Here is a 23,066-nt window from a genome sequence, read left to right as displayed (position 1 = left end):
CAAATTCATGGGTAGTTTTCGTCCTGGCTGCTCGCTAGCCCACACAGCAACATAACTAAGTAATTGCTGCGAAATGATCCAGCCATCAACTACCCTACTCCATCATGTCTTTGGAACCCACAGCCAAAGTGGTGGTGCAGACCACAAAAGGCGAAATCCACATGGAGATCTTTGCCAAAGAAACCGCCACATTCCTGAAACCCTTCCTACAAAACTGTCTAGATAACAAGTACAAGGGCATCCCGTTCGGTAAGGTGCTTCCGTATCTAGTACAGACAGACGGCAATGGCGAAGGTACAAAGTTCAAAAAGCGGTATCATCTGAGACTCAAGTTCAGCATGAAGGGCTGTGTTGGTTTGGTGAACTCTGCAGACTCGAAAAGTGCCTCTGTGGATGGCTTCTTCATCACCTCCAAAGAGGCTCCAGAGCTCAATGAACACTTTGTGATGATTGGACGAGTCATTGGCGACTCCATCTATAACGTGATCAAGATGTCACAAAATGATATGAAAGAAGACGGTGAAACGCCGGTGCATCCTGTTGTGATTGAGGAGACGAGGGTAATCGAGAAGTACTTTGATGATATCGAGGCTTCCAAGAAGGAGGAGGCTGCTGAGCCTAAAAAGAAGAAGAGAAAGGCTGTCAAGCTAGATTATGGCGAGGACGAAGAGGACACTGGCTTCAAGATGCGTTCAGCACATGAGACATTGGACGATAAGCGTTTGGGTAAGGGGAAGCAGGACAGTGGAAAGCCGGACAATAATGAGGAAGAGAAGGAGGAGGCGGAGGGAAAAAAGGAAGAGGCTAAAGGAGAAGTGAGGCATGAGAATGGAGAGAATAGGGTTAACGGCCTGAAAGAGGTCGACCAAGTTGAAGGCAATAAAGAGAACCACGAGGAAATACGAAAACCTTCAACTGATGTTTCACGCAAGTCGGACCTGCCCAAGCTGGATATCGTCAACATCGAGCTTGCAACCAGAAAAGCAGAGTCCGGTGTGCCTCCTGCTAAGCCAGAAAGGGACCCTGACATTGATCCTCCGTACGACTCTGATCTTGATCTTCCAGACGACACGATAGAATACGAAGATCTCTGCAAGCATAAGTTTATGTGCTGATGAGGATTTGGTGTTCTATCTTCTAGGGCTTTTTCGTGGGAAATAATTCAGCAATAGTGGAACGGTCTGGAAGGACGATGATGCATAATACTACAAAGAATAACCGTTTTGCGTGGATCTTGATAGTGGGTATTGTTCCGGAAACTACCGCTGCAAAGGGCAATTTCGGAACAAGGCATTAAGGAACAAGGCATTAAGGAACAAGGCATTAAGGAACAAGGCATTGAGGGCCACAGCAATGCATCTCATTAATTCAAAATCGCTCCCACGAGCCACACTTACACCAACTTTAAACGTAATTTACCCTTTATTAATCCCAAATAAATATGAACACAATAGAGAAGTGAAAGTGGCGCAAAGCACCTGGGCTTACTCTTCACGTGTGAAGCCCGGAATCTCATTATTTCTGTTGGGCAAGCTCTCAAGAGCTGCCTTGTCGTAGCAAAGATTGCTGGAGAACCATGGATGGCTCATGAGCGAGGCACAGTCATAACGCTCGTGCAAGTTGTATTTCAAACACTTGCGAATCAAGTCGGACGCCAACAACATGTCGGTGTCGTTGCGGTCAAACTTGTATTTTTCGGCAAAAACGTCCTCCAAGCTCCAGAACTTGAGCTGGCGGATGTTGTGCAACGATCTTGGGGTGTCAAAAAACGCAGAGGCCTTGGAGCAGTCGCTCAAGTACTTGGCCAGTGGGAACTCTCCAAGAAGCTCTATTATCTGCGCCATGTGGTCCTCGTCCTTGGAAAAGTTGGAGCCATCGTGTGGGTCAAAAAGGAAGTCGCCGGTGATGAGCTCGAAGATCAAGCAACCAATCAGCCACACATCGGCGGAAGCGCCCCAGCTCTTGTATCTAAGAATGACCTCGGGTGCTCTGTACTGGCGGGTCTGGATATGGTCGGAAAAGTGGTCGCTGCTAAATGTAGCATTACCCAAATCAGCAACCTTGACGGTCATGGGACACAGGCACATTTCCTCCACGGACATGGCCAAAGGACGCAGCGGAAGAATTCTAAAAGCAGGTGTAGGTTTGGCAGCCCTGACAGAGTCGGGGATGGCGCCTTCGTAGGTCATGAGGACGTTTTCTGGCTTGATATCCGTGTGGATCACGCCGTGGCGGTGCATGTGGTCAACCGATTGTAGGAGCTGAAGAGCAATCAGCTTCACCATCGGGAGCGGCACCACAGACGGCAGGACCGGTTTGTGGAGCATCTTGAACGAGTACCTCTCGGCCTTTTTCTTGTAGATCAAGTGGAGCATGTTTTCGCCCATGAGCTCGAATACCATAGCAACGTGGGTGCCCAGTGGGGTAGTAATGTTGAAGGAGTCAAGCAAAGCGACGATTTTTGGCGAGGCGCCAATGCTCTTCAAAATCTTGATTTCGTCGGCGGCCGCCTCGGCGTAATTCTTGCCCAGTTTGACCACCTTCAAGGCGACAAACGAGCCATCCAGATCAAGAGCCAACCAGACGGTAGAAAAGTGGCCCCAGCCGAGTTTGCGGAGCACCTTGTAGCGGCACCTGTCGCTGCAGAAGTGGTCGCCGATTTTGACCGGGCAGTAGCCGCCCACATGGTACTCGGAGATGTTTTCTTCGTTTTTCGGGTCAAACGGCGTTTCCTCGTGCTGTTCAACCTCCTCGCTGCAGCAGAGAGGGTCAACCTCGTCTGTGTGGCAAGTCATTTCGCTGTTTTGAAGCAGAATGCATTCGGCGGCAGCACAGTAGGAATCCTGGGCTGGAGACACATGGGTATAGTGGCCATCAGAGGCAGTAAGCAGGTAGTGAGCGGTTTGTGAGGGCAGTTCGTGGCAGTCGACCTGGTAGTGGTCCTGGCTGGACATGGAGTCGTCGATAGAGCGGCGCCACAGCATCTTGCGCTTGATGAGGCCACCTAGGTTGAACCTATTCGGCTTATCGAGCTTGGGGCCCAGCTGTTTTCTGTGGACAAGCATGGTGGATTTGGGGTGATTGTTTGTATTTTCGATTGAGGCCTTCGAAGGGACGACTCGGGGAAGTTTTGCGGAGTTTGGAAGTCAGCTTGTGTGGGGGCAGGGAAAAAGGTGTTTTTGGGTGGATTTGAGATAAGGTGGATGCGGGTAGTTATAAAGCCGGTGATGGGCAGGACTGGGGCCGAGCCAAAAAAATTAGATTAGCGATGGAGCCACTCACCGCGGAGAAGGGCCACACAAAGGGCCCGTGGACAAAGACGGGAAACGAAATAGGAAAGCAAGGGAGGGAGGGAGAAAAAAGTGATTACTATTTTTTTAAAGAATGAAGAAGAATCCAGGAATTTGCGGAAGCCAAAAGGCCCGGCCTGGGAATTTCGGAACCGGCTTTGGCAGCCGATGAGCAGCTTTCCAAGGCGGCCACAGCGCGAGATAACACCGATTAAACTACGCTGATTACCTAATTGTCTAGGATTAGCTTTGTGCTTCTGATAAGCCGGTGGAGAGAAGATATGAAAATTGTACAAGACGTTTAAATCCTCGAATCCTTTAATGAAAATTTACTGGACTGGCTCGGGCCTCCGTCTCGGACTCTGGCGGGGGATTCTGCCCAGCCAACGGTGGCCCCACGAAATAAGCTGCCGCATCACCCACGGGACTGGTGCACCATAGCACAATCAGTGCAGATTTTGTGACTCCACAAGCGCAGGGCGACGAATCCCTTCTTTTAGATTTTTATTTCTTTTTTTTATCCTTCTTTTTATCCTTCTTTTTAATCTTTCTTTTTAATCTTTTACCTTTTTTTCAATTGCATGAATTGTTTTGAATGGCCCCTGTGGTGTCAGCCGGATGACCCGAAAAAGACTTGCTTTCGCGCCAGCGCCGTTTGCCGTGTCGTCTCCACAGTGCCCCACCTCACTGTTGGGCAGGTTGCAAACGTCATGGCGCTGCAAAGGAGCTTAAGAAGCGAAAAGAAAGAAATTGTTTTTGTGGGAGAATTTGGAGGAAGTTTTAGGTCATCGAAGAACGACGCCAGGCCACTTTTTTCCTTTTTTTTCTCTGTTTCTTCTCCTTCACCGCCACGGGTTTTGCCGAGGCCAAGCGAGTCCGAGGGGCTGGTGCCGCCGAAATTTCCACAGGTTGGGGTCTTCGTTGGGGTCCTTCAGTGCAGCGGAATTGGCCGTGTCTGGGGGCTGGGAGGATTCTCGGAAACACGGCCGTTTTGATCTGGAGGCTTGGTTTTTTCGTTTTGGGCTTTTTTTGTTTTGGGCTTTTTTGTATGGGACGTTTTTGTACAGGGGTTTATTGGAGTGGTTGCAATTACGGCTGCGTCTCACTGAGGCTCCACAGTGCAGCTAACCCAGGGCGGTTGGGCCATTGCACGTATTACGGATTCGTCAAAAAACTCGTCAAATCAGTGGGCCAAGGAGTATGACCGTTTGATTTGTTTTTTGTTTTTTTGCCGTCTTCCATCGGTTGTTTAACTCTACTGTCTACGATTTGTCACATATTCCATTATGCTCCACCACACTTACTCTAACATCTTAATAGACGTATTTTGGATAAACTACGTCTTCTGAAATCACTTCATCTATCTTTTTCGTATGTTAAGGCAGCGACTGGGCCGATGATGTAAGGGCTATTGTCCTCTGGAGAACCATTGTGGTCTGCTTCCATTGTCGTCAAAACAGCTGTTGCGCTTACCGTTAGGGCCTTCAGGGGCTTTTTAAAAATATAGGCTCCTGGGGTTTGTGGGCCTGGAACGGGTCCCCTCGAATGTTTAAGAGCACTCTCGATTTTGTGTTTTTTGGAGTGAGAGCCTGGTGTTTTTCGTCTTGGCCATTGTCCAAGGGACCTCGTGAAGGACCAATGAGGCACTATGGAAATCCTCCGCCGGGATTAGGAGGTATGATCATTTGGCCTTCGTCAGCCAAGCCCAAGGGTGTGAAAGTGCTCTGATGGTGCTAGTGGACTACCAAAGCGGGAAGTGACAACAGGGACAGTCTGCGCCGGTTGTGATGTCATTTGGAGAGGAATAAGGATGTTTGCTTTGAAGGTGTTATGTGGTTTATTGGTACTGTGGCTTAGTAGAGATGGCAGTAGATGAATCCATATTGGTCTGAGTGCCTTCAGATTGTCATGAACAGTAAGGTGGTGGCAGAAATTGTGTTGTTTGAGTAGATCGATTCTTAATTAGCCGGTGCTACTCGGGTAGTGTTCCCTGTTTTTGTACTAACATCAATTCGAAGTAGCGTAATCAGGCGGTTGACGAAATACACCTCGCTCTAGCCTTTAACCATACGATAAAGAGAAAAGCCTTATATACTGACGTTTGTTGAGGGATTTGGGATAAATTCTTGTATCAGGCTGGGGTTCGATTGGGGCATGTAAATATCACCATAGTCAAGATAACGAGATGAGCATGATCCCACCTGCTTGGATCGTCCAACTCGCAAATGTGCCGATCAAAGAATATTTCAATATTCTTCAAACTTAGCCCAACAACTTATGCCGTTAACTGCCGACTCTGTTTATTATCTCTGGCATCACCTCTTCCTTCATCACACTACCACCAGTAGGCTAACGCATAACCCAAGGACTACATCCCATTCAAACTTTCATTTCATTCACCATTCTATTAGTATATACAAGAAATTCCCTACCACGAGCCGACAGACACGCCGGGGATCTGGCCCCTTCTGGCTCTGTTTCTAAACTCGGTTCTGTTCAACTTGAAGTCCGTAATCACAGACCTCGAGTTACCCGATGCAATACAACGTTCTCTAACCTGAGTTGGGGAGGTGTACTTAGGCATAGAAGCGAGCTGCAACTGGGCCTCCAAACGGGCTTTTGGCGGAAGGGTGGTGTTTCTGGCAATGTATCTGAGAGCGTTTCTGGTCACCTCGTACTCTGCAACCTGGGTTCTCTTGAAGGCATCCTTAATCACACGACCGTTGAGGTACACGTGCTTGGGGAGCTCAAACTTGACGGGAAATCTGAACACCATGGTTGACGCTAACTGGTGTGAGCATTTTTTCGTTGATGGTGTAGTGCTACGCACCAGTACACCAGGGGCATGTAGTAGGAGGTTTCATACTGTTAAATCAACTGCTTTGTCATATATTATTGTGACTAAGTATGCTTGGTACTTCTTTAAATTTAAAATAGCAGGTATTGCTCCCTCTGATTTAATATTCGTTTTGTGGTGTCGAAGTGTTGGTGAGTTGGGTTGATCTAGTGCAACCAAGAAGCCGCCGTATAGGCAATAGCTTTTTGAAAGCTTGATGATAATGCATCATTTGTTGGAAATCAGGCAAATGTTTAGGCAAGTCTCTTGTTTTGAGCTCTTTCCCGTTTTAAATTGGGACATTGAAGGTGCATTTCGTATGAGCCTCATATCCTACGAAACACCGAGAAGTATCGAGAAGTATCAAGAAAACAGCTGTTATTGACAAAGATCTAGTCCAGTTCTCGTCACAAAATACATTTGCTGCTTTGGTGCCATGCGTACCCAGCTTTGGTCAATTGGCAGCTCTATACATGCCACTCCGTCCACAAGCTGCTATTACCGTAATGAAAGTCAAAACCCATCAATTGACGCAAAATCAATATTAACCAATTCTATTCAATTTTCATCTTCATCTTCTCTAAAATTAGCTTATCTATGCACCTCGCGATACCCCTGGCTGCTTACTTATCACTGCGCATATAACAATGGCTGCAATACACCACACTCTTCTACCCCTTGAAACCACAAGATAACCAATTGACCAAAAATAATCAATAAGTATTCACAAAAGATGCCCTCAAAAGTTATTCTCGAAAACCCACCCACCGGAAACGTCAACTTGAGCTGGGATCAAGAAGACTCCACATTCAAGCTTACTAATAACGAACTTCCCCCTTTGGGCGATGGCGACGTTCGTGTCAAGGTTCTTTACCTTTCCAATGATCCAGCTCAAAGAGGCTGGATTGCCCCTAACCAGAACCCGCTGAGATCTTATGTAAAACCTGTGGAGAAAGGTGACATTGTATTTGCACGAGGAATCGGAAAGATTTTGGAGTCGAAACTGGCCAAATACTCCGAGGGTGACTACATCCTGGGGCTGTTCGGCTGGACGGATGAACAGGTGGTGAACGACCTGGCAATGACCTTGAAACATGATCCAAACGCTGGTCTTCCCTTGCCCACATATCTTGCAACTTTGGGAACCATTGGCTTGACAGCTTACTTCGGGTTGAAGGAAGTGGGAAAGCTTCAAAAAGGACAGACTGTCTTGATCTCAGCTGCTAGTGGCGCTACAGGCTCGACTGCCGTGCAATTGGCTAAACACCTCTTTGGTGCAAGTAAGGTTTATGGAATCGCAGGCAGTGAAGAAAAGTGTCGTTGGGTCGAGCTGCTTGGCGCCGATAAGTGCGTGAACTACAAAGACCCCTCTTGGAAAGAGGAGCTTGCCAAAGAATTCGAAACAGTGGATGTCTACTTTGACAACGTCGGTGGTGAGATTTTGAGCTGGGCCTTGACTAAAGTTACTCCTTTCGGACGTGTCATTGCATGTGGTGCCATTTCAGGCTACAATAACCCATCCCTTGCTACTGTCACCACGTGGACAGAAATCACCTTCAACAGATTGACCATCCAGGGTTTCGTTGTGATGGACTTCAAGGACCAGTTCCAGGAGGCTATTGGCGTATTGATCAATGCCATCAAGGAAGGGAAACTTAAGGCTACCGAGAGTGTTTCAGTGGTTGATTTGACGAATGAGGACGTTCCGTTGAAGAAAGTTCCAGAAACCTGGAACCGCTTGTTCACTGACAAGCCCCGTGGTAAGCTTTTGACCAAGATTGGCAACGAATAAGTATATGATAATGACATGACTGACTTTTACCAAGAAATGGACTCTTTTAACACAGCTCCCACTTTCTCTTTTTGGTCAGCTGCGCCAACGATAAAAACGATTTGCAGCAGGTTTCTTCATCCGCCAAAGACTCCAACAATACCTATGCTTTTCTTCATAACCCTCCTATTGGTTTCATTTGTTCGACTGTTTGATGTGTTTACACAGATGCTGCTGATGGCACCTGAAGTAGCTACATTTAGTGATGTTACGCTTCTGATGCTCTCGCAACATGGAATCGTCAAAGTCAAAGATGACCAATCCATGATCATATCCGAGTATTTGATGGAAATCATGTCTCTGGAAAACCTCGAGGAAAGTTTACCTTACGACGCAACACTCCTGAAGGACTCCCTCGGTACTACCAAGTTTATCCAGACATGTTTCCAAGACAGTATCGTCAAAAAGGAAGAAACCACCTGGGAACCTATCGAAGGGTGCATCGACAATACCCTTTCAGATACTACAACTACAATTAGTCGGACAGTCGAGGGAAAGATCTCAAATAAGATTGGTCCATCGCTCACTCTATCTGCTGTAGGATTGAGCTTGGGGTTCGATCCTAGAATCAGTTCCAGCCATTCCTTCCAACTGAAATTCAGCTGTGACGTCGACGCCAGACAAAAAATGCAAGTTTTTCTGAAACACAGCAAGGTGACAATTCTGAATGTCAAGCAGAGACGCTTTTCGGCTGCTGCATTGTGGAAAAGACCATTCAAGCTGTTTGAGATGAGTGAATGGGAGGATTTGGACGATGAGCACAGCACATACTATACAAGCTCCTCCAGGGCCTGTGTAACAAATCCAAAGATTTTACAATGTTGATTTGAAGAGCCATGAATGTGGTGTATCATCGGTCATCTTGTAAAGTCCGTTCTCACTCGTATTTGTACAAATCTACTACCTTCATTTTCCCACAACCCCATGAGACTTATGAAATCACCCTACTACGGTCCAATCACTCTGTTACAAAATGATCTCTACAGTGCTGAGGTCATTTTGTGGCCGTGGTCCCACATCACAAAGGATGTTGAGTTTTTGCAGCCACCCACTCTTGAATGTTGGAGATCGAGAAAATACTCCAACAAGTACGCCGATTTTTGTTTGAAGCCACACGAGAGAAAATGGGAAATCAGACGACAGGCTTCGAGTTGTTTTGTGACAACCTTAGCCAGGGGTTGGCCAATCAGGAGGAGTTAGGTCGCCAGCTATATACCAATACAGAGTGATATTCGATGTACGCTTTTCTTGCATATTTTTTTCTTTTTACAACTCCAACTTCTATATGAATCATTATATAACCCTTCAATTAGTATTTGGTTCGTTGTCTTAGTTATCTGGAAGTCCTGTGGTGACATATGGTGCCGCTTATTCCACATATATAAGCTCGCAGCATTGAAATGTAAGAAATACCGGGAACCCTAGAAGGCAGTCAAGAGAGCTCCAAATTGGCCACAAAATCTTCATGCTAATTTTGGTAAGCTAAGGATGGGATACCTTCTTTTATTTCTCTTGTATCATGAAAATCTGTGACACTAGGTCAGATTGAAGATGTCACTTTAAACGATATATTAGACCTGCATTTTTTCATGTCAGAATTCCTCTCGGTGGCCAAGCTGGCTAAGGCGCGAGACTGTAATGTGATTGTAATCTTGAGATCGGGTGTTCGACTCACCCCCGGGAGATTCTTTTTGCAATTTTCAACTTTTCACAACTTTCCCAAGCCTTCTTTACTTGTTATGGCTGAGGATTATCTGCTGAGAAACTTCCAAGCGGCAGAAACTGTATGTAGTCGTGCGCGCACCGCCTTCTTCATACCTTCCATTGTTGGAGAAGTCATTACGATCCATCTCCAGCAAAACCACCTACCACACTTTTTTGAAAATCATGGAAGTCCCAATTAAGCAAGAAAGTCCCATCAGCGACATCGACAAGAAGAAGTCTCCAAACCTAACCGAGGAGCAGAAGAAAGTATGTTGTGCTAACCGGTTACCCCACAAAATGTAGCCACTTTGACGAATCACTACTAACAAAACAGGCCCACCACATTGCATCCGAGCAAAAGAGACGAGAAAACATCCGTGCCGAGTTTGACCGAATCGTCCTGCTCACGCCGACTTTGACCGAGCAGGAGAACCGTTCGGAGCTCAGCATCTTGACCAAGTCTGCTGATTACATCGACCAATTGAAGGACGAAAACAAGCAGTTGTTGGAGTTATGCCGTCTTAAGGGTATCCCTGTGCCCGATGAGCTAATATACAAGGGCCCCGGTGTTGCCCACGATTAAGTGCTTTGCGCTAAGAGGGAAACTGTGGGTTGCTGCTTATGGCTCACATAGGATTGGATAATGTACGAATCGGGAATTGGAATGTAGATTTTTTGGTTGTGGAGGGTGGTTTTGGAGGGTTCCGGTGGAGTCAAGCTAATGGAGTTTGACCATTGATGGTTGTTGATGTGCTTAGGTAGCATTTAGGTGCAGAGCAACCGACGGAATCTCAATATTTCAGTATTGAAGTTCTTGATGCTAAGCTGTCTTCTTGTCGTTGTTTCAAGATCAAATTCTCTTCGTTGCTTTTCTGGCAAGGTGATCAAATCGTAACTCATTGTTTGTCAGCAAGCAAGGAGCCAACAACGTCAAACTGAAATTCAAAAGTCGAAACATTCAATACTCAAAATCTACACTCAAAATCTAAAAATCTCTTCTGTCGGTCTTTCAGTTGCTCTCATTCGGGTCTGCTTTCGATAAGCAATCTGCTACCTCGGTACTACCGTAGTACTAATATATTACCTCACACCTCCTTCAATCCCCACCATAAAGAATTCAACTTATTTTAGACCTTCAAATCCTAAAGCAGAATCACTCCTTCACTATATCATCCCACCCTCCCCCTGCCTTCTCGGAATTAGACTTTGCAGCCGTACATTGTAATTACCGCGAAGCTGAAAACCAATTATCAAGAGCTTCAACTAAACCAACCTATTACGCCTCGGCGTCTGCACACATCGCTCGAGTTTCCCCTTCAAGTCTTTCGTTCACTTTGACTATGGACGACCACGAAAGGGTGGCCAGCGGGCCCCAGTTCATGGATCTGAGAGATCTTCCGTTGGACATGATGATGATTCTTAAGAAGCTCGAGGAAGACTTCTTTGTCAACAAGACCATTGACCAATGGACCTACATCAACAGGAGAGAGGAGATCATGAAGCAGGTCAATAAACTTCATCAGCTGCAGCAGAAGGCGGTTCCGTTGGATGCCGAGCTGCTAGAGAAGGTGTTGATGCCTCGAAAACGCCCTGAGGGAGAGGCTTTCTTCAGGCACTCCATGGCACGTATATTGAAGGAACGTGCTCTGCTTCAGAAACAGGACCTTGCTTTCCAGGTGCTCGATTCCAAAGGTAAGGAGCTGCAGAGCATTCTGTGGGAGAAACTCTACTTGAAGGCTACCAAGGTGGCTGCTGATCTTAAACACAGACACCAGTTGAAACCAAACGACACGGCGGTGTTGCTATATAAGGACGGAGAGGTTTGTGAGTTTGCAGTGGCGCTCTTTGGTTGCTTTATGGCTCGAGTAGCGGCCATTCCTATTCATCAGGACATTGCACTCCAGGAAATGTTCGATGTGATTGCCTTGACGTCCTCGCTGTTTGTGCTTATGTCCGAGTCAGTGCAAAAGGAGATCGAAAGGATTTCCACAACAAATCAAAAAGTGCTGTGGCCGCCTAAGGTGGTGCGTTTGAGAACCACCGACCTCGGTTCTGCCAAACGCTCAGATATAGAAAATGTGTTTGGCAAGTCGGCACGCAAAGACGAACATTTGAACTCCCAAAACGACTTGGCTTATTTGGAGTTTTCTAGATCTCCTGTTGGTGAGCTTCGAGGTATCGAGTTGAGCCATAGCACCATTTTGCATCAGATGAACTGTTTAGACATGTCATTGCTGAGTCTACCGGACTCTGGTGGCTCTTTGAAACACTCGCTTAGTTCCCCCAGAAAAAGCAAAAGGGTCTTTTTGGCCACCGTCGATCTACGTATCTCCATTGGTCTTATCGTCGGTATTATGTTCACCATCTACTCGGGCAATATGCTTGTCTGGGCTCCTCCAAAAGTCATGGAGGTACAGGGACTTTACGCAAACATAATCTCCAAAACACGAGCCAACTTGTTGCTTGCTGACTTCTTGGGTCTCAAGAGAGTTACCTACGACTATCAGCTGTCACCTAACACTACACGTTACTACTCGAAGACACAGCGAGTAGACTTTTCTACCATCAAATGGGTGCTCATCAATGCGCTCTCGGTCGATGGCGAGCTTATAGAGGTTCTTGCAGAACGATATCTCAAACCGTTAGGTTGCCAGCAACCACGAAATGCCATCATCCCCATGCTTACGCTTAGTGAGTATGGTGGTATGGTAATTTCGATGCGAGACTGGATTGGAGGTGGCGAGAAATTGGGGTTGGGCTCGACATTCAAGGCCTCTGACGAAAACTCCTCGGTCATACTTGACAAGGAAGCACTCTCACGAAACAAAGTCCAAATAATTGAAACTGATGTCGCTGAAATGGACGAACGAAGCAGCGACTCTTTGAGAATTGATTCTTTTGGATATCCTTTACCAGACGCTACCTTGGCCGTCGTCAATCCGGAATCATCAACCGTTGTCCAAAAGGGCGAGTTGGGTGAAATCTGGATTGACAGTCCCTGCTTGTCGGGAGGCTTTTACGGACTCAAGAAAGAATCTAGACAAATCTTCCACGCAAAGTGTCGTAATGCAGACGGCATCATGGAGCCTGAGTTTCTAAGAACTGGTCTCTTGGGTTTCACTCACAACGGCAAAGTGTACGTCTTGGGCCTCTATGAGGACAGAATTAGACAGAGAGTCAGCTGGATTGACCAAAAAATGCACAAGAGGCTCAAGCGTGATCTTGTGGTTGAGAATGGTACTCGCTACCATTACGTTTCTCATCTTCTTGCGACTTTAGCCAGCGAGGTTCGTGAAGTGTACGACTGTACCATCTTTGACGTCTTTATTGGAAATGAATACTTGCCTGTGGCAATTGTTGAAGCCGAAGTGATACGACGTGTTATCGATGAAGCGGATGCTGCTTCTACGACTGGAGCAAAGAACAGAGACAAGATCGACTACACTGCTGCTCCACTCAATGAGCCTGTTTTGAATGTGATTGCTCAAAAATGCTTTGATACCCTTAATAAGCATCACTTTCTCAGGCTCTATTGTTTGGTGGTGGTCGATTGTGATACCCTTCCAAAGATCATGAGGAGTGGTGGTTTGGAAATCGCAAACATGTTGTGTAAGAAACGGTTCTTCGAAGGCTCATTGAGGGCCGAATTTGTCAAGTTCTTCGTGAGACAATCGATCAGTATGATTCCACATGGTGAAGATGTGCTTGGTGGTATTTGGTCTCCTTACGCCTCTGAGCTCAGAAGTGCTTCCCTTTCGAGATTCATGCCTCAACTTTCAACTATCGACTACAGGCAAAAATCGATTGATGACAGAACCGGTGCACCACTCACGGACTTCAAATCTATCATCGACATTTTGAAGTTCAGAGTCGCTCAATCAGGTGATAGTGTTGCATTTCAGAACATCGATCCAAGTGGAAAGAGTAGTCTGAAGCCTTTGACATGGAAGAAGTTTGAATTACGAGTTTATGCTCTCTGCAACCACATCATGTCGAAAACTACGCTCAAGAGCGGTGAGTATGTTGTTTTGATGTACTCGCTTTCCGAGGACTTCATGGTTGCAGTGTATGCTTGTTTCTTGCTTGGCATTGTTCCCATTCCTATGCTTCCCTTCGACTCAAATAGAATTGGTGAAGACTTCCCTGCCTTCGTCGGTGTTGTCAAGGACTTTGACATCCATGATGTATTTGTCAACGAAGATGTTGAGAAGTACATGAAGAATGGACCAGTGGCCGACGCTCTCAAGAGAATGAATCATAGAAGACCAAAAGCATTGAAAGTCAAGAGCACTTCCAAAATCACCAAGGTTTCAAATACGGCTTCTTTGAACTCCAAGATAGCCAAGTACCAATCAGATGCTAGGTTCCGCGATGAAGCCACCACTAGTCTTGTTTGGTTGCACTTTACATCTGACCATTACAGAATCGGTGCTTGCTTGAGTCATAAAAACATTGTCAGCATTTGCAAGGTTTTCAAGGAAACTTGCAACTTGTCCTCGAAATCGTCCATCGTTGGTTGTGTCCGTCATTCGAACGGTATTGGTTTTGTTCAGGCTTGCCTTCTCGGTGTCTTCTTGGGAACCACAACCTACCTTAGTTCTCCTGTCAATTATGCTGAAAATCCTTTGGCATTCTTTTTGTCGCTATCAAAGTACAAAGTTAAGGATGTGTTTGTCACGGAGCAGATGCTCAAATATGCTGTTACCAAGTTCACACCCAAAGGTTTCAACTTGTCGTACTTGAAGAACATGATGATAAGCACTGAGAATCGTGTGGAGATTGATTTGCTCAAGAAGATTGCTAGGGTATTTCAGCCAACGAAGCTCAGTGCTGCTGCTGCATCTGCTGTCTACACCCACTGCTTCAACCCAATCATTTCTACAAGATGTTACATGACCGTGGCTCCTGTCGACCTTTATCTTGATCCTGTTGCATTGAGACAGGGCTATGTTTCCATCGTCAACCAGCTCGAGTTCCCCAATGCTCTTCGAATTCAAGATTCAGGAATGGTTCCAGTATGCACAGAGATTGCAATCGTGAACCCAGAAACTTGTAAGGTCTGTAAGGAAGGTGAATTTGGAGAAATCTGGGTTTGTTCCGAAGCTAACGTTACATCCTTCACTAATGGACCTAAAGGACCAGTGGATACTTTCAGTTCGCGTCAGTTTTTGGGCAAGATCACAGATGGTAATCCTGACATGACATATCTCAGAACAGGAGACCTTGGATTCCTTCACCAGATCTCCATCTCAAAAAACACTGTTGGAAATGCCGGAAAGAAAGAGGAGACTGCCACGTTCCAGCCACTCTTTGTGTTGGGAAAGATCTCCGACACGTTTGAGGTCATGGGTTTGCACCACTTCCCCATTGATATTGAATCCACTATCGAATCATGTCATCCAGACATTTACAACAACGGTTCTTGCGTTTTCAAGGCTTCTGATTTCACTATTGCCATTTGCGAGGCAAGAAAGATGAAGAACCTTGCTGCGTTAGTCCCATTGATTGTCAATACCGTATTCAGCAAGCATCATATCATCATTGACATTGTGGCTTTTATCAAGAAGGGCGAATTCCCTATTTCAAGACTAGCCACCAAGCAAAGAGCCAGAATAGTGGATGCTTGGGTGCAAGGCATCATTCCAATAAAGGTTCTGTACGGCATCAACTTTGGTGAAAACTCCATGATCAAGCTTATCAAGGAGATTGACGAGGTGGCCAGAGATGATCCAGTGACAGGTCTTAAAAACCCAGCTCAATCTTATTACGATAATGCTGATGACGATATTTTTGGAGGTAACGGTGCCATGCTTAATCTCAACACTGGGGGAGAAGTTGACAATGCTTCGCTTACTCAGGCCTCCATCAACCAGTCTATTCATCAGCCCTCAAGTTACCAGAACTCACTCAACCACAGCTCGCTAAACCAGGCTTCCATGTACCAGGGTTCCATCAATCAGGGCTCCATCAATCAAGGCTCAATTAACCAAGGATCCACGAGGCAATCCTTCAGCACACAGGGTTCGATACGCTCTGCGGCTGAATCGGGATATTCCCACCACTAAACAGTATTAAGAACGCAGTGATAGCAGTAACGATCAATGCATTATTCTCGATTTCGCAGCCGTACTAGTCTTCTCCCGCATGTATAGTCTCACCAATGTTGGTGCACGGGTGCGACCATCTCATACCATCAATTTCTCAGTTTCTAAAGCTAAAACTCCACTTTCAAGAGCCCATAGATTTACAAAGAGGACCTCAATGAAGCGCTCTGTGAGTCCTCAAACCATAACTGAGCCTGAAGGAGGCCCTGTTCCAAAAAAACGGAAGTTTTTGGGCCTCATTTCATCACTAGCAAGTCGTTTATTTTCAAAGCAAGAAGCTCCTAGCCAAAAGGCTCCTGGTTTCTTCGCTAACGACGGGCCTGCACCAGACGACCTTCCAAGTGAATTCATTTCTCAGAAAAGGAGACTGTCGATTCTTGGTTCGCTCAAAAATGTGAATGATGCCGTTCCCAGAATGTCGACTTCAATTCCACATTACAAAGGGTACCAAGAGATTGCACAGTCTCTCCAGCGACAGAAGGATGATTTCAATGGAGCCACTGAACACGAAAGAAGACAATCTCTTTTGCCACCGGCAGTTCCAGACTACGCCCTGAATGACCCAGAGGAATCCACCTTTCTCAAAGACTTATCTCCAAACTTGAACAATGTACCTCGTCAAAGCATACTACCGACAATGGACCGTGATATGGAATACAACAACTCCGATGATTATGGTGATGAACCACAGAACCAGTTGGTTAGACAAGAGTTTGCGCCATTGTATGAAGATGACGAGGGAAACTTAGTGAGACCACCTGTGATCAACCTAGATCCAAGCGAGAGATATCACCTATTGCAGCTCAAACGTTCTGTTGAAATGTCTGAATACCTCCAGAGCAGACTCAAGTACATGGTTGATCCTGATGAAACCACCAGCGTGCCTATCAGTGAAACGAAGGTTAACTCCACTACACAAACTCATGGAGTGGATGAGTTTGATCGCAAGTTGAACTTTGACAAGTTGCGTTCCAAATTAACTCTTCAGAGAAGACAGCGTCAGCAGAAGAACGGTAAGGGCTTTTTCTCGGGTGAGTTCTTCTATGAGCCAGCTCCTCCCAAGAAATCTGACCCTGTTCCCAATGGTGTGAAGCTTGATGGCTATCTTGGTCAGGTGAACAAACCGAAATTCCCAGAGCAGAAAACTGAAAAGCCTGTCAAATTATTCCCAGACCAGGACTCCAAGCCTCCGGTCAGTTTGCAAAAGAACCGTCGTACCGATCTAGGTGCTGTTCTCGGGAAGAAAGACGAGCCCCAATTGGACAAGGACTACCTAGATAAAACAGAGTCCCTTATCAAGATGAAGGAACCAAGTGCCGCTCAAGCTACTAATAATTCGGTTGGTCCCAGCAGCGGCTTCAATTTCGAGATCAACAAGAACAGCCTCGGAAATATTCTCCAGACTCGTAAAGACGATGACGAGCGTGTGGAAAAGGCTAGTGCTGCTACCGAGACAAAGTCTGCCGAGGACGAGGGTAAAAGAGCATTATTCGGTTTCTCCTCCACTTCGAGTAAGGACCAGCCAAAGAAGAGATCCAGAGATGAGGAGGAGGATTCCAAGCCGTCATTCCTGTTCGGAAACCAAGCTGCATCTGACGAGAAGAAGCCCCTTTTCGAGCCCAGCAAACCCTCGTCTGACGAGAAGAAGGAGCTTCCAAAACCTGCATTTTCATTCGGCACGTCCGAAAAGCCTACCGAAAAGAAGGACAGCTCTGCTGGATTTTCATTCGGTAAACCCAGTTCGACGCCGCTTTTCGGTGCTTCATCCACTAAAGAAGGGGAAGCTGGAGACGAGAAAGAGAAGAAGACCACTGAAGCTCCCAAAATCTCTTTTGGCTCGTCAAAGCTCCCAGAAGCTGCTCCAAAATTTTCGTTCGGCTCTTCCACAAATGATAAACCCTCTCCAGGTATTCCATTCGGTGGCTCTGCTACAGTCAAGGTTTCTGACGGTAATAAAGATACTCCTAAGTTCCTGTTTGGCCTGAAACCAGAGAAGGAGGATGACGAGGCCGATGAGGGGCCCAGAAAGAAGAGGGCTGCTCCTTTCTCATTTGATTCAAGCAAGAGTGAGGAGAAGTCCGAGCCCAAGAAGGATGAAAAACCTCTCTTTAGTTTTGACAAGCCCAAGGATAGTGCGCCTTCTCTACTCAATTTTGGAGAAAGTTCCAAGAAGGAGGCGACTCCCCAGTTTAGCTTTGGTTCTCTGTCAGAGAAAAAGGACAGTACCCCTCTGTTCAACTTCGGTGTGAGCGAAAAGAAGACAGATGCTCCTGTCTTTGGCTCGGGCTCATCATCAGAGAAGAAAGACGTCACACCGTCGTTCAACTTCGGAGCAACCACTGAAAAGAATGATGACTCGGCTCCCAAATTGGCTGCTCCAAGCTCAGGATCTACTCCCGCATTTAATTTTGGTGGATCTAGTGAGCTGAAGGACACTACGAAAGACGCTGAAAAAGAAGAAACGCCAAAGTTTTCATTTGGAAGCTCTTCAACCAAGGACTCCACGCCAACCTTCTCCTTCGGGGCGAAGAAGGATGAAGGTGAAAAGAAGACGGATGCACCAGCACTTGGCAGCACGGCACCAAAATTCTCTTTTGAGAAGCCCAAATCCGAGGAGCCACAAGATTCTACTGAGGCCCCAAAGTTTTCGTTTGGTGCAGCAAAATCAGTGTCCCCATCCTTCACATTCGGCGGTTCAAAGCCGGCGGACACATCTTTTGGCTCGAAGACCACTGAAGTCAAGGAAACCACTCCGGTGTTCTCAGTCTCATCAAAGGAGACCACACCAAAGCCCTTCCTGTTTGGTGAGCCAACAGCCAAGCCTGCCTTCAATTTTGGCAGCGCTCAAACCCCAGCATTTGGTGCTGACTCCAAGAGCACTTCTACATTTTCGTTTGGCAAGCCAGAGACTCCTCTGATCGGAGCTCAGGCTGGAGGCGCTGCAGCACCCAAGCCAGCATTCACCTTTGGCCAGGCTGCCACGGCTGACCCTGCTCTGATCTTTGGAGCCAGCGAAAGCAACGCACAAGGTTCTCAAGCTACGCCAGCCTTTGGTGGCCCTTCCACAGGTCCCTCGAGTACGGCCTCGCCATTCAATTTTGGTGCTACACAGGCGCCTGCTTTTGGGGGTCCTTCTGGTGCATTTGGGGGCCCAAACCCCACTCCAGGTTTTAACTTCGGCGCTAACACTAATCTTGCAGCTCCGCAGCCTACACAGAGCCCATTTGGTGGACCAGCCAACACGTCGAGTGTTTTTGGTTCTCGTGGATCTACGCCTGGAGCTCCAGGAAACAACACCTTTGGACAACCTGGAGCTGGAATTACAAACCCAGCATCCGTCTTTGGCGCCAACCCTACACAGTCTTCTGGCGGATTTGGCATGGGTAGCAACGCTCCACCAAACCAGTTCAACAGTGCTCCTGGAAGTCTCGGAGCAGGAAGCCGAGAGAATACGCCTCCTGTTTTCGGAGCTGGTGCCCCTGCTGCTCCTGGTGCATTTGGAGCTGGCCAGCTGTTTACACCTCCGCTTGCTATGAAGGGCCGACAAATTGCTCGAATGAGACCTCGCAGGAGATAGAGAAATAGAAAGGGAATGTGGCAAAGGCTGAGGCGACACAGCCCCAACGGCGCAATTTTTGGGAAGGCAAATTTTGCAACTTTTTCTTGTCAAATTTTGCTCGCGTGGGGAGTGCGTTTCATAAGACAAATGCAATGCTATGTTGGATGCATTGGCGCCGATCACAGGTGCGGTGGGACGGTAAATGTCAAAGTGCGGTGATATGCCACACCAGCATAAGCGAAGTTTCGCAACATGTGAGTCCGAGGTCATCGAGCTTTCGGATGGCAAATTTCTGGAAACAAACACAACCTGTGTGAAGTTTCTGTTGAAGCGGAGTTCGAAGGATTGGCATCATTCACAAGCTCCTTTTCCTATTCAGTGCATGGCTATTGTCCCGGACCAGACCTTGTCCATTATAAGCCGCGCCGGCAGCAATGCAAGAATAGCACCGCGGCTGGTTCATTCGAGATCAGCTGAGATCGGACTTGTGGCATGTGAACCCAGGGAAGACAAAACAGAGGCAAAGCGTCCTTTTGACACGTTTTTTTTTTTCAAAACCGACTCAACAGAGTTTTTCCCGCTGATCTTGACGATTCCTGCCTGCGCCCCTGTCGTTAAATCCGACCGTTAAACGGTGTGTGTGTTTTCCTGCGTGTAAGAGCATTTAATTTTCGTCTGTCTATCGAGACATACAACCACTTTTGAGACCTGATACTACAACCACACTCCATGTACCCACCGGTATACCCTTCGGAGATTCGGTATCGCCCTGGACGAATCCAAAGCTTAAATGCGACTCAGGAAATAGCTCTCAAACAGTGCTGGGCTACGCTATTGAAGCTGTGGGGCTACGACATCTCCTTGTCCAACGACGACATCTCGTTGAAAGAGCTGTTTGTCGCCCTGTCCATCGTGGACGCAGCCGAAGAACCTAGCAAATACCTGTCTAGCTTAAACTCCGATGGCGAATCCATAGTTTCCGGAGCGTCGACCACTCTAACTCTTCTGACGACAGCAACGAATCTGAGTGGGACGAAGAAGAAGAAGAAGTGGGGGCTCTTCCGCACGAAACCTCTGGCGCCAAAGCAAGTGCTGTCTCAGCGAAGAATGGCGTTGGATGACAGCTATTTGGAGAAGTATACCTTCATCAGCAAGGCATCTGATCACACCAGGCACGTCTTTGGCCAGCATCACCAGCTAATGTATGATGAGAAGAAGGACCCGCTTGAAGAGGATGGCTGCGATGACGAATCAACTCTAGAGAAGGAGTCGCTTAGCTCGCTCGAGACCTTCCACACGGCCCACTCCAGCCCTAATCTGCATCATCCCCCACAAGTGCGCCAGAAGAAGAGTTTTTCGCTCAAATCGGTCAAATCAAGTCATTTTGTGCATCCAGCATTGAGCAAAGGCAAGTCGAAGGTGGTTCATGCGGGTATTGTCAATATGCTCAAAAACGGCCTCTTGGATAACATGATTCTCCGCTTCTGCCGAGCTCGTAAGTTCAATCATGAGGATACGGTGCAGATGCTCGTCAAGTCTGTGATCTTCAAGCAGACAGAATACCCCGCTGAAGCTTGGGTTCGTGAATCCGACGGACCTTCATATATCAATGGCGAGAACCAAGGTTTCATCAAGAACCTCACCACCGGGAAGTCGTTTATCCGTGGTCATGACAAACTTGGGAACCCACTTTTCGTGTTCCAGTCCAGAAAGCACTTTGCCCATGATTCTCCATTGCTTGAGACTGAGAGGTTTGCCACAGTCATGATTGAGTGGTGTCGTCTCTTTTCTAGAGAAATCAATGACTCCGTTGATGCATTCACGGTCATGTTTGACTTGACGGGCTTCTCATTGAAAAATGCCGACAATGCTCCCATCAAGTTTTTGGCCCAGATGTTTGAGGCCCACTACCCCGAGACTCTCGGGTTCATCATTGTGCATAACGCCCCGTGGATCTTCTCTACGGTGTGGAACGTCATCAAGAACTGGCTAGATCCTGCAGTCGTGTCAAAGATTCATTTCACCAAGGGCTACGACGAGTTGGTGAACCTAATAGACGCCGAGCATATACCGAAGTACCTTGGCGGAGATGACACCGATGAGGTGCCGTACATCCCACCAACAGTGCATGACTTGAGACCCCCAAAGAGAAAGGACCTCAGATACAAGCGTCTCAGGCAACAGAGAGATGAAGCATTCATGCGCTTCATTGACATCACCAAGAAGTGGTGTGAGAGCACCGATCCAGAGGTCAGCTCGCGCTACCTCAGAGATAAGATTTTGCTCAATTACCAGCTCTCCGACAACTACGTTGAGCTCGATCCATATATCCGAAACCCAGGCATGTACGACAGAAACGGGGCCCTCGTCGTGGGGAACTAGCCGTTTAATATAATGAGAAGGGAACAAAGTGTAGGCCGAAATGACCAATAAAGATTCATCGTGTGATGACGATTCAAGTCACACTAGATAATTTGAGAGGTTGCCGTATTTCAATAATTCAATCAAAGAAGGCAACTTCAAAGTGCCTTCCACAGAAACTACACTAATTATGAGCATCGCACGACTCGGCACATCGGTGCTCCATATTTCAACCAGGTGCATCCAATTCCTCAATAAACCCATCCCAATAAAAAACCCCAAATGTCCCGCCGATCTGGCCGCTCCAAGCCCCCAGCCGACGATCGGGCCAGAGCTTCCGACGCTGAAGAAAACGAAAATGATATCGACGACGCCGACGCCGACGAAATCACCCGCTGTGTATGCGGACATGATGAACTCACCTCCATAGATCCCCAAGTCCAGCTGCTTCTACAACAAGAGTACCGTATCAAGGTGGACCTGGGCCTTTTCATTCAGTGTGACAAGTGCCTGGTCTGGCAACACGGTTACTGTGTTGGGCTTTTTGTAAACGAAGACGTGCCAGATAAGTACTGGTGTGAGCAGTGCAAGCCAGAACTCCACTTGGTGATTCTGGTGCCACAGAAACAGCCTGGCCGTACGCTTTACAAACCAGCCAATGAGAGCAGGACCCGATTGATGGAGGAGGAAAGCAGCCGAAACGAAAAGCGTGCTGCCACTAGGCTGCGAGGCAGAAGAAGCCCTTCAGAGAAAACACCCGAGGCATCCAGAGAAACAGATAGACAGTCACGCAAGGACAGGCGCCACGGCAACGATTTCGATGAACAGCTCCAGAAGGCCTTGCGTGAAAGCGCCAAGGCGCTGGGTCGTAACGACAGGAAAAGACAAAGCGACCTGGAGCACACTGGAGGTGAAAAGCGGTCTCATTCGGAAACTTCTGAAAACGAGGTTGACGAGAGCAACGCCGATGAGGAAAGTGAAGCTACTCAGAAGGAGGACCGTGCTAGACCGCTGAGACCAAAACCAAAGAGCAGACCAGCTTCAGCGAAGCCCAAAAACACGACGCCCAAGACAGAGAAGAACGCTGCCAACAAGGAGGAGCTTCTAAATCAGCTGCTGAAACCACGTTTTGTGAACGACAAGTGCACGATCTACGAGTTGAGGAAGCGCACAGGGGCCATTCTTGAATGGCTAGGGCGTACGCAGATGGAGTTGGAAGAGGAGAAAGACTTGAAAAAGAGTCAGTTGGCAGAGGCCAATTGTGAGGAGCCGTTTGTTTCGCATTTTGATGAGAACTTGAAGCTCATGGAGAACTTGACAGAGAAGATTCTCTCCTGGGAGCAGAAGTTCGGCAAGTATGCACCTTGATGCTGGCGTGCTT

General features: G+C 47.3%; 8 protein-coding genes and 1 non-coding gene across 9 annotated transcripts; 7 read left to right on the top strand and 2 right to left on the bottom strand. All coding sequences in view use genetic code 12, as the record gives it.

The window, feature by feature from the left end:
• Nucleotides 1-104: 104 nt before the first annotated feature.
• CXQ87_004033 (putative peptidylprolyl isomerase) lies at nt 105-1,115 on the top strand (the record flags this gene model as incomplete). Its single annotated transcript, XM_025482489.1, has 1 exon — nt 105-1,115. The coding sequence occupies one exon, from the start codon at nt 105-107 to the stop codon at nt 1,113-1,115; it is 1,011 nt and encodes a 336-aa protein (XP_025337107.1).
• Nucleotides 1,116-1,484: 369 nt separating this feature from the next.
• On the bottom strand, nt 1,485-3,065 carry CXQ87_004032 (uncharacterized protein; the record flags this gene model as incomplete). Its single annotated transcript, XM_025482488.1, has 1 exon — nt 1,485-3,065. The coding sequence occupies one exon, from the start codon at nt 3,063-3,065 to the stop codon at nt 1,485-1,487; it is 1,581 nt and encodes a 526-aa protein (XP_025337106.1).
• Nucleotides 3,066-5,718: 2,653 nt separating this feature from the next.
• MRP2 (mitochondrial 37S ribosomal protein uS14m) lies at nt 5,719-6,066 on the bottom strand (the record flags this gene model as incomplete). The annotated part of the gene is made up of 1 exon (XM_025482487.1): nt 5,719-6,066. One exon carries the CDS (start codon nt 6,064-6,066, stop codon nt 5,719-5,721), a length of 348 nt encoding a protein of 115 aa, XP_025337105.1.
• A 793-nt stretch (nt 6,067-6,859) lies between these two features.
• On the top strand, nt 6,860-7,918 carry CXQ87_004030 (MDR family NADP-dependent oxidoreductase; the record flags this gene model as incomplete). Its single annotated transcript, XM_025482486.1, has 1 exon — nt 6,860-7,918. One exon carries the CDS (start codon nt 6,860-6,862, stop codon nt 7,916-7,918), a length of 1,059 nt encoding a protein of 352 aa, XP_025337104.1.
• Nucleotides 7,919-8,125: 207 nt separating this feature from the next.
• On the top strand, nt 8,126-8,782 carry CXQ87_004029 (uncharacterized protein; the record flags this gene model as incomplete). The annotated part of the gene is made up of 1 exon (XM_025482485.1): nt 8,126-8,782. One exon carries the CDS (start codon nt 8,126-8,128, stop codon nt 8,780-8,782), a length of 657 nt encoding a protein of 218 aa, XP_025337103.1.
• A 776-nt stretch (nt 8,783-9,558) lies between these two features.
• On the top strand, nt 9,559-9,642 carry CXQ87_004028. Its single transcript has one exon. It is a non-coding gene; the product is annotated as a tRNA-Tyr (tRNA).
• Nucleotides 9,643-9,844: 202 nt separating this feature from the next.
• Nucleotides 9,845-10,244, top strand: INO4 (Ino4p; the record flags this gene model as incomplete). Its single annotated transcript, XM_025482484.1, has 2 exons — nt 9,845-9,928; nt 9,996-10,244. The coding sequence occupies 2 exons, from the start codon at nt 9,845-9,847 to the stop codon at nt 10,242-10,244; spliced, it is 333 nt and encodes a 110-aa protein (XP_025337102.1).
• A 757-nt stretch (nt 10,245-11,001) lies between these two features.
• On the top strand, nt 11,002-21,706 carry CXQ87_004026 (uncharacterized protein; the record flags this gene model as incomplete). The annotated part of the gene is made up of 3 exons (XM_025482483.1): nt 11,002-15,682; nt 16,041-19,278; nt 20,110-21,706. The coding sequence occupies 3 exons, from the start codon at nt 11,002-11,004 to the stop codon at nt 21,704-21,706; spliced, it is 9,516 nt and encodes a 3,171-aa protein (XP_025337101.1).
• Nucleotides 21,707-21,967: 261 nt separating this feature from the next.
• CXQ87_004025 (uncharacterized protein) lies at nt 21,968-23,053 on the top strand (the record flags this gene model as incomplete). The annotated part of the gene is made up of 1 exon (XM_025482482.1): nt 21,968-23,053. The coding sequence occupies one exon, from the start codon at nt 21,968-21,970 to the stop codon at nt 23,051-23,053; it is 1,086 nt and encodes a 361-aa protein (XP_025337100.1).
• Between the last annotated feature and the right edge of the window lie 13 nt (nt 23,054-23,066).

This window comes from Candidozyma duobushaemuli, assembly GCF_002926085.2.
Source record: "Candidozyma duobushaemuli strain B09383 chromosome Unknown D_B09383, whole genome shotgun sequence".
NCBI classification, from domain to species: Eukaryota; Fungi; Ascomycota; class Pichiomycetes; order Serinales; family Metschnikowiaceae; genus Candidozyma; species Candidozyma duobushaemuli.
Note: the sequence above shows the minus strand (reverse complement) of the source record. Positions and strands in the feature narration are given on the sequence as shown.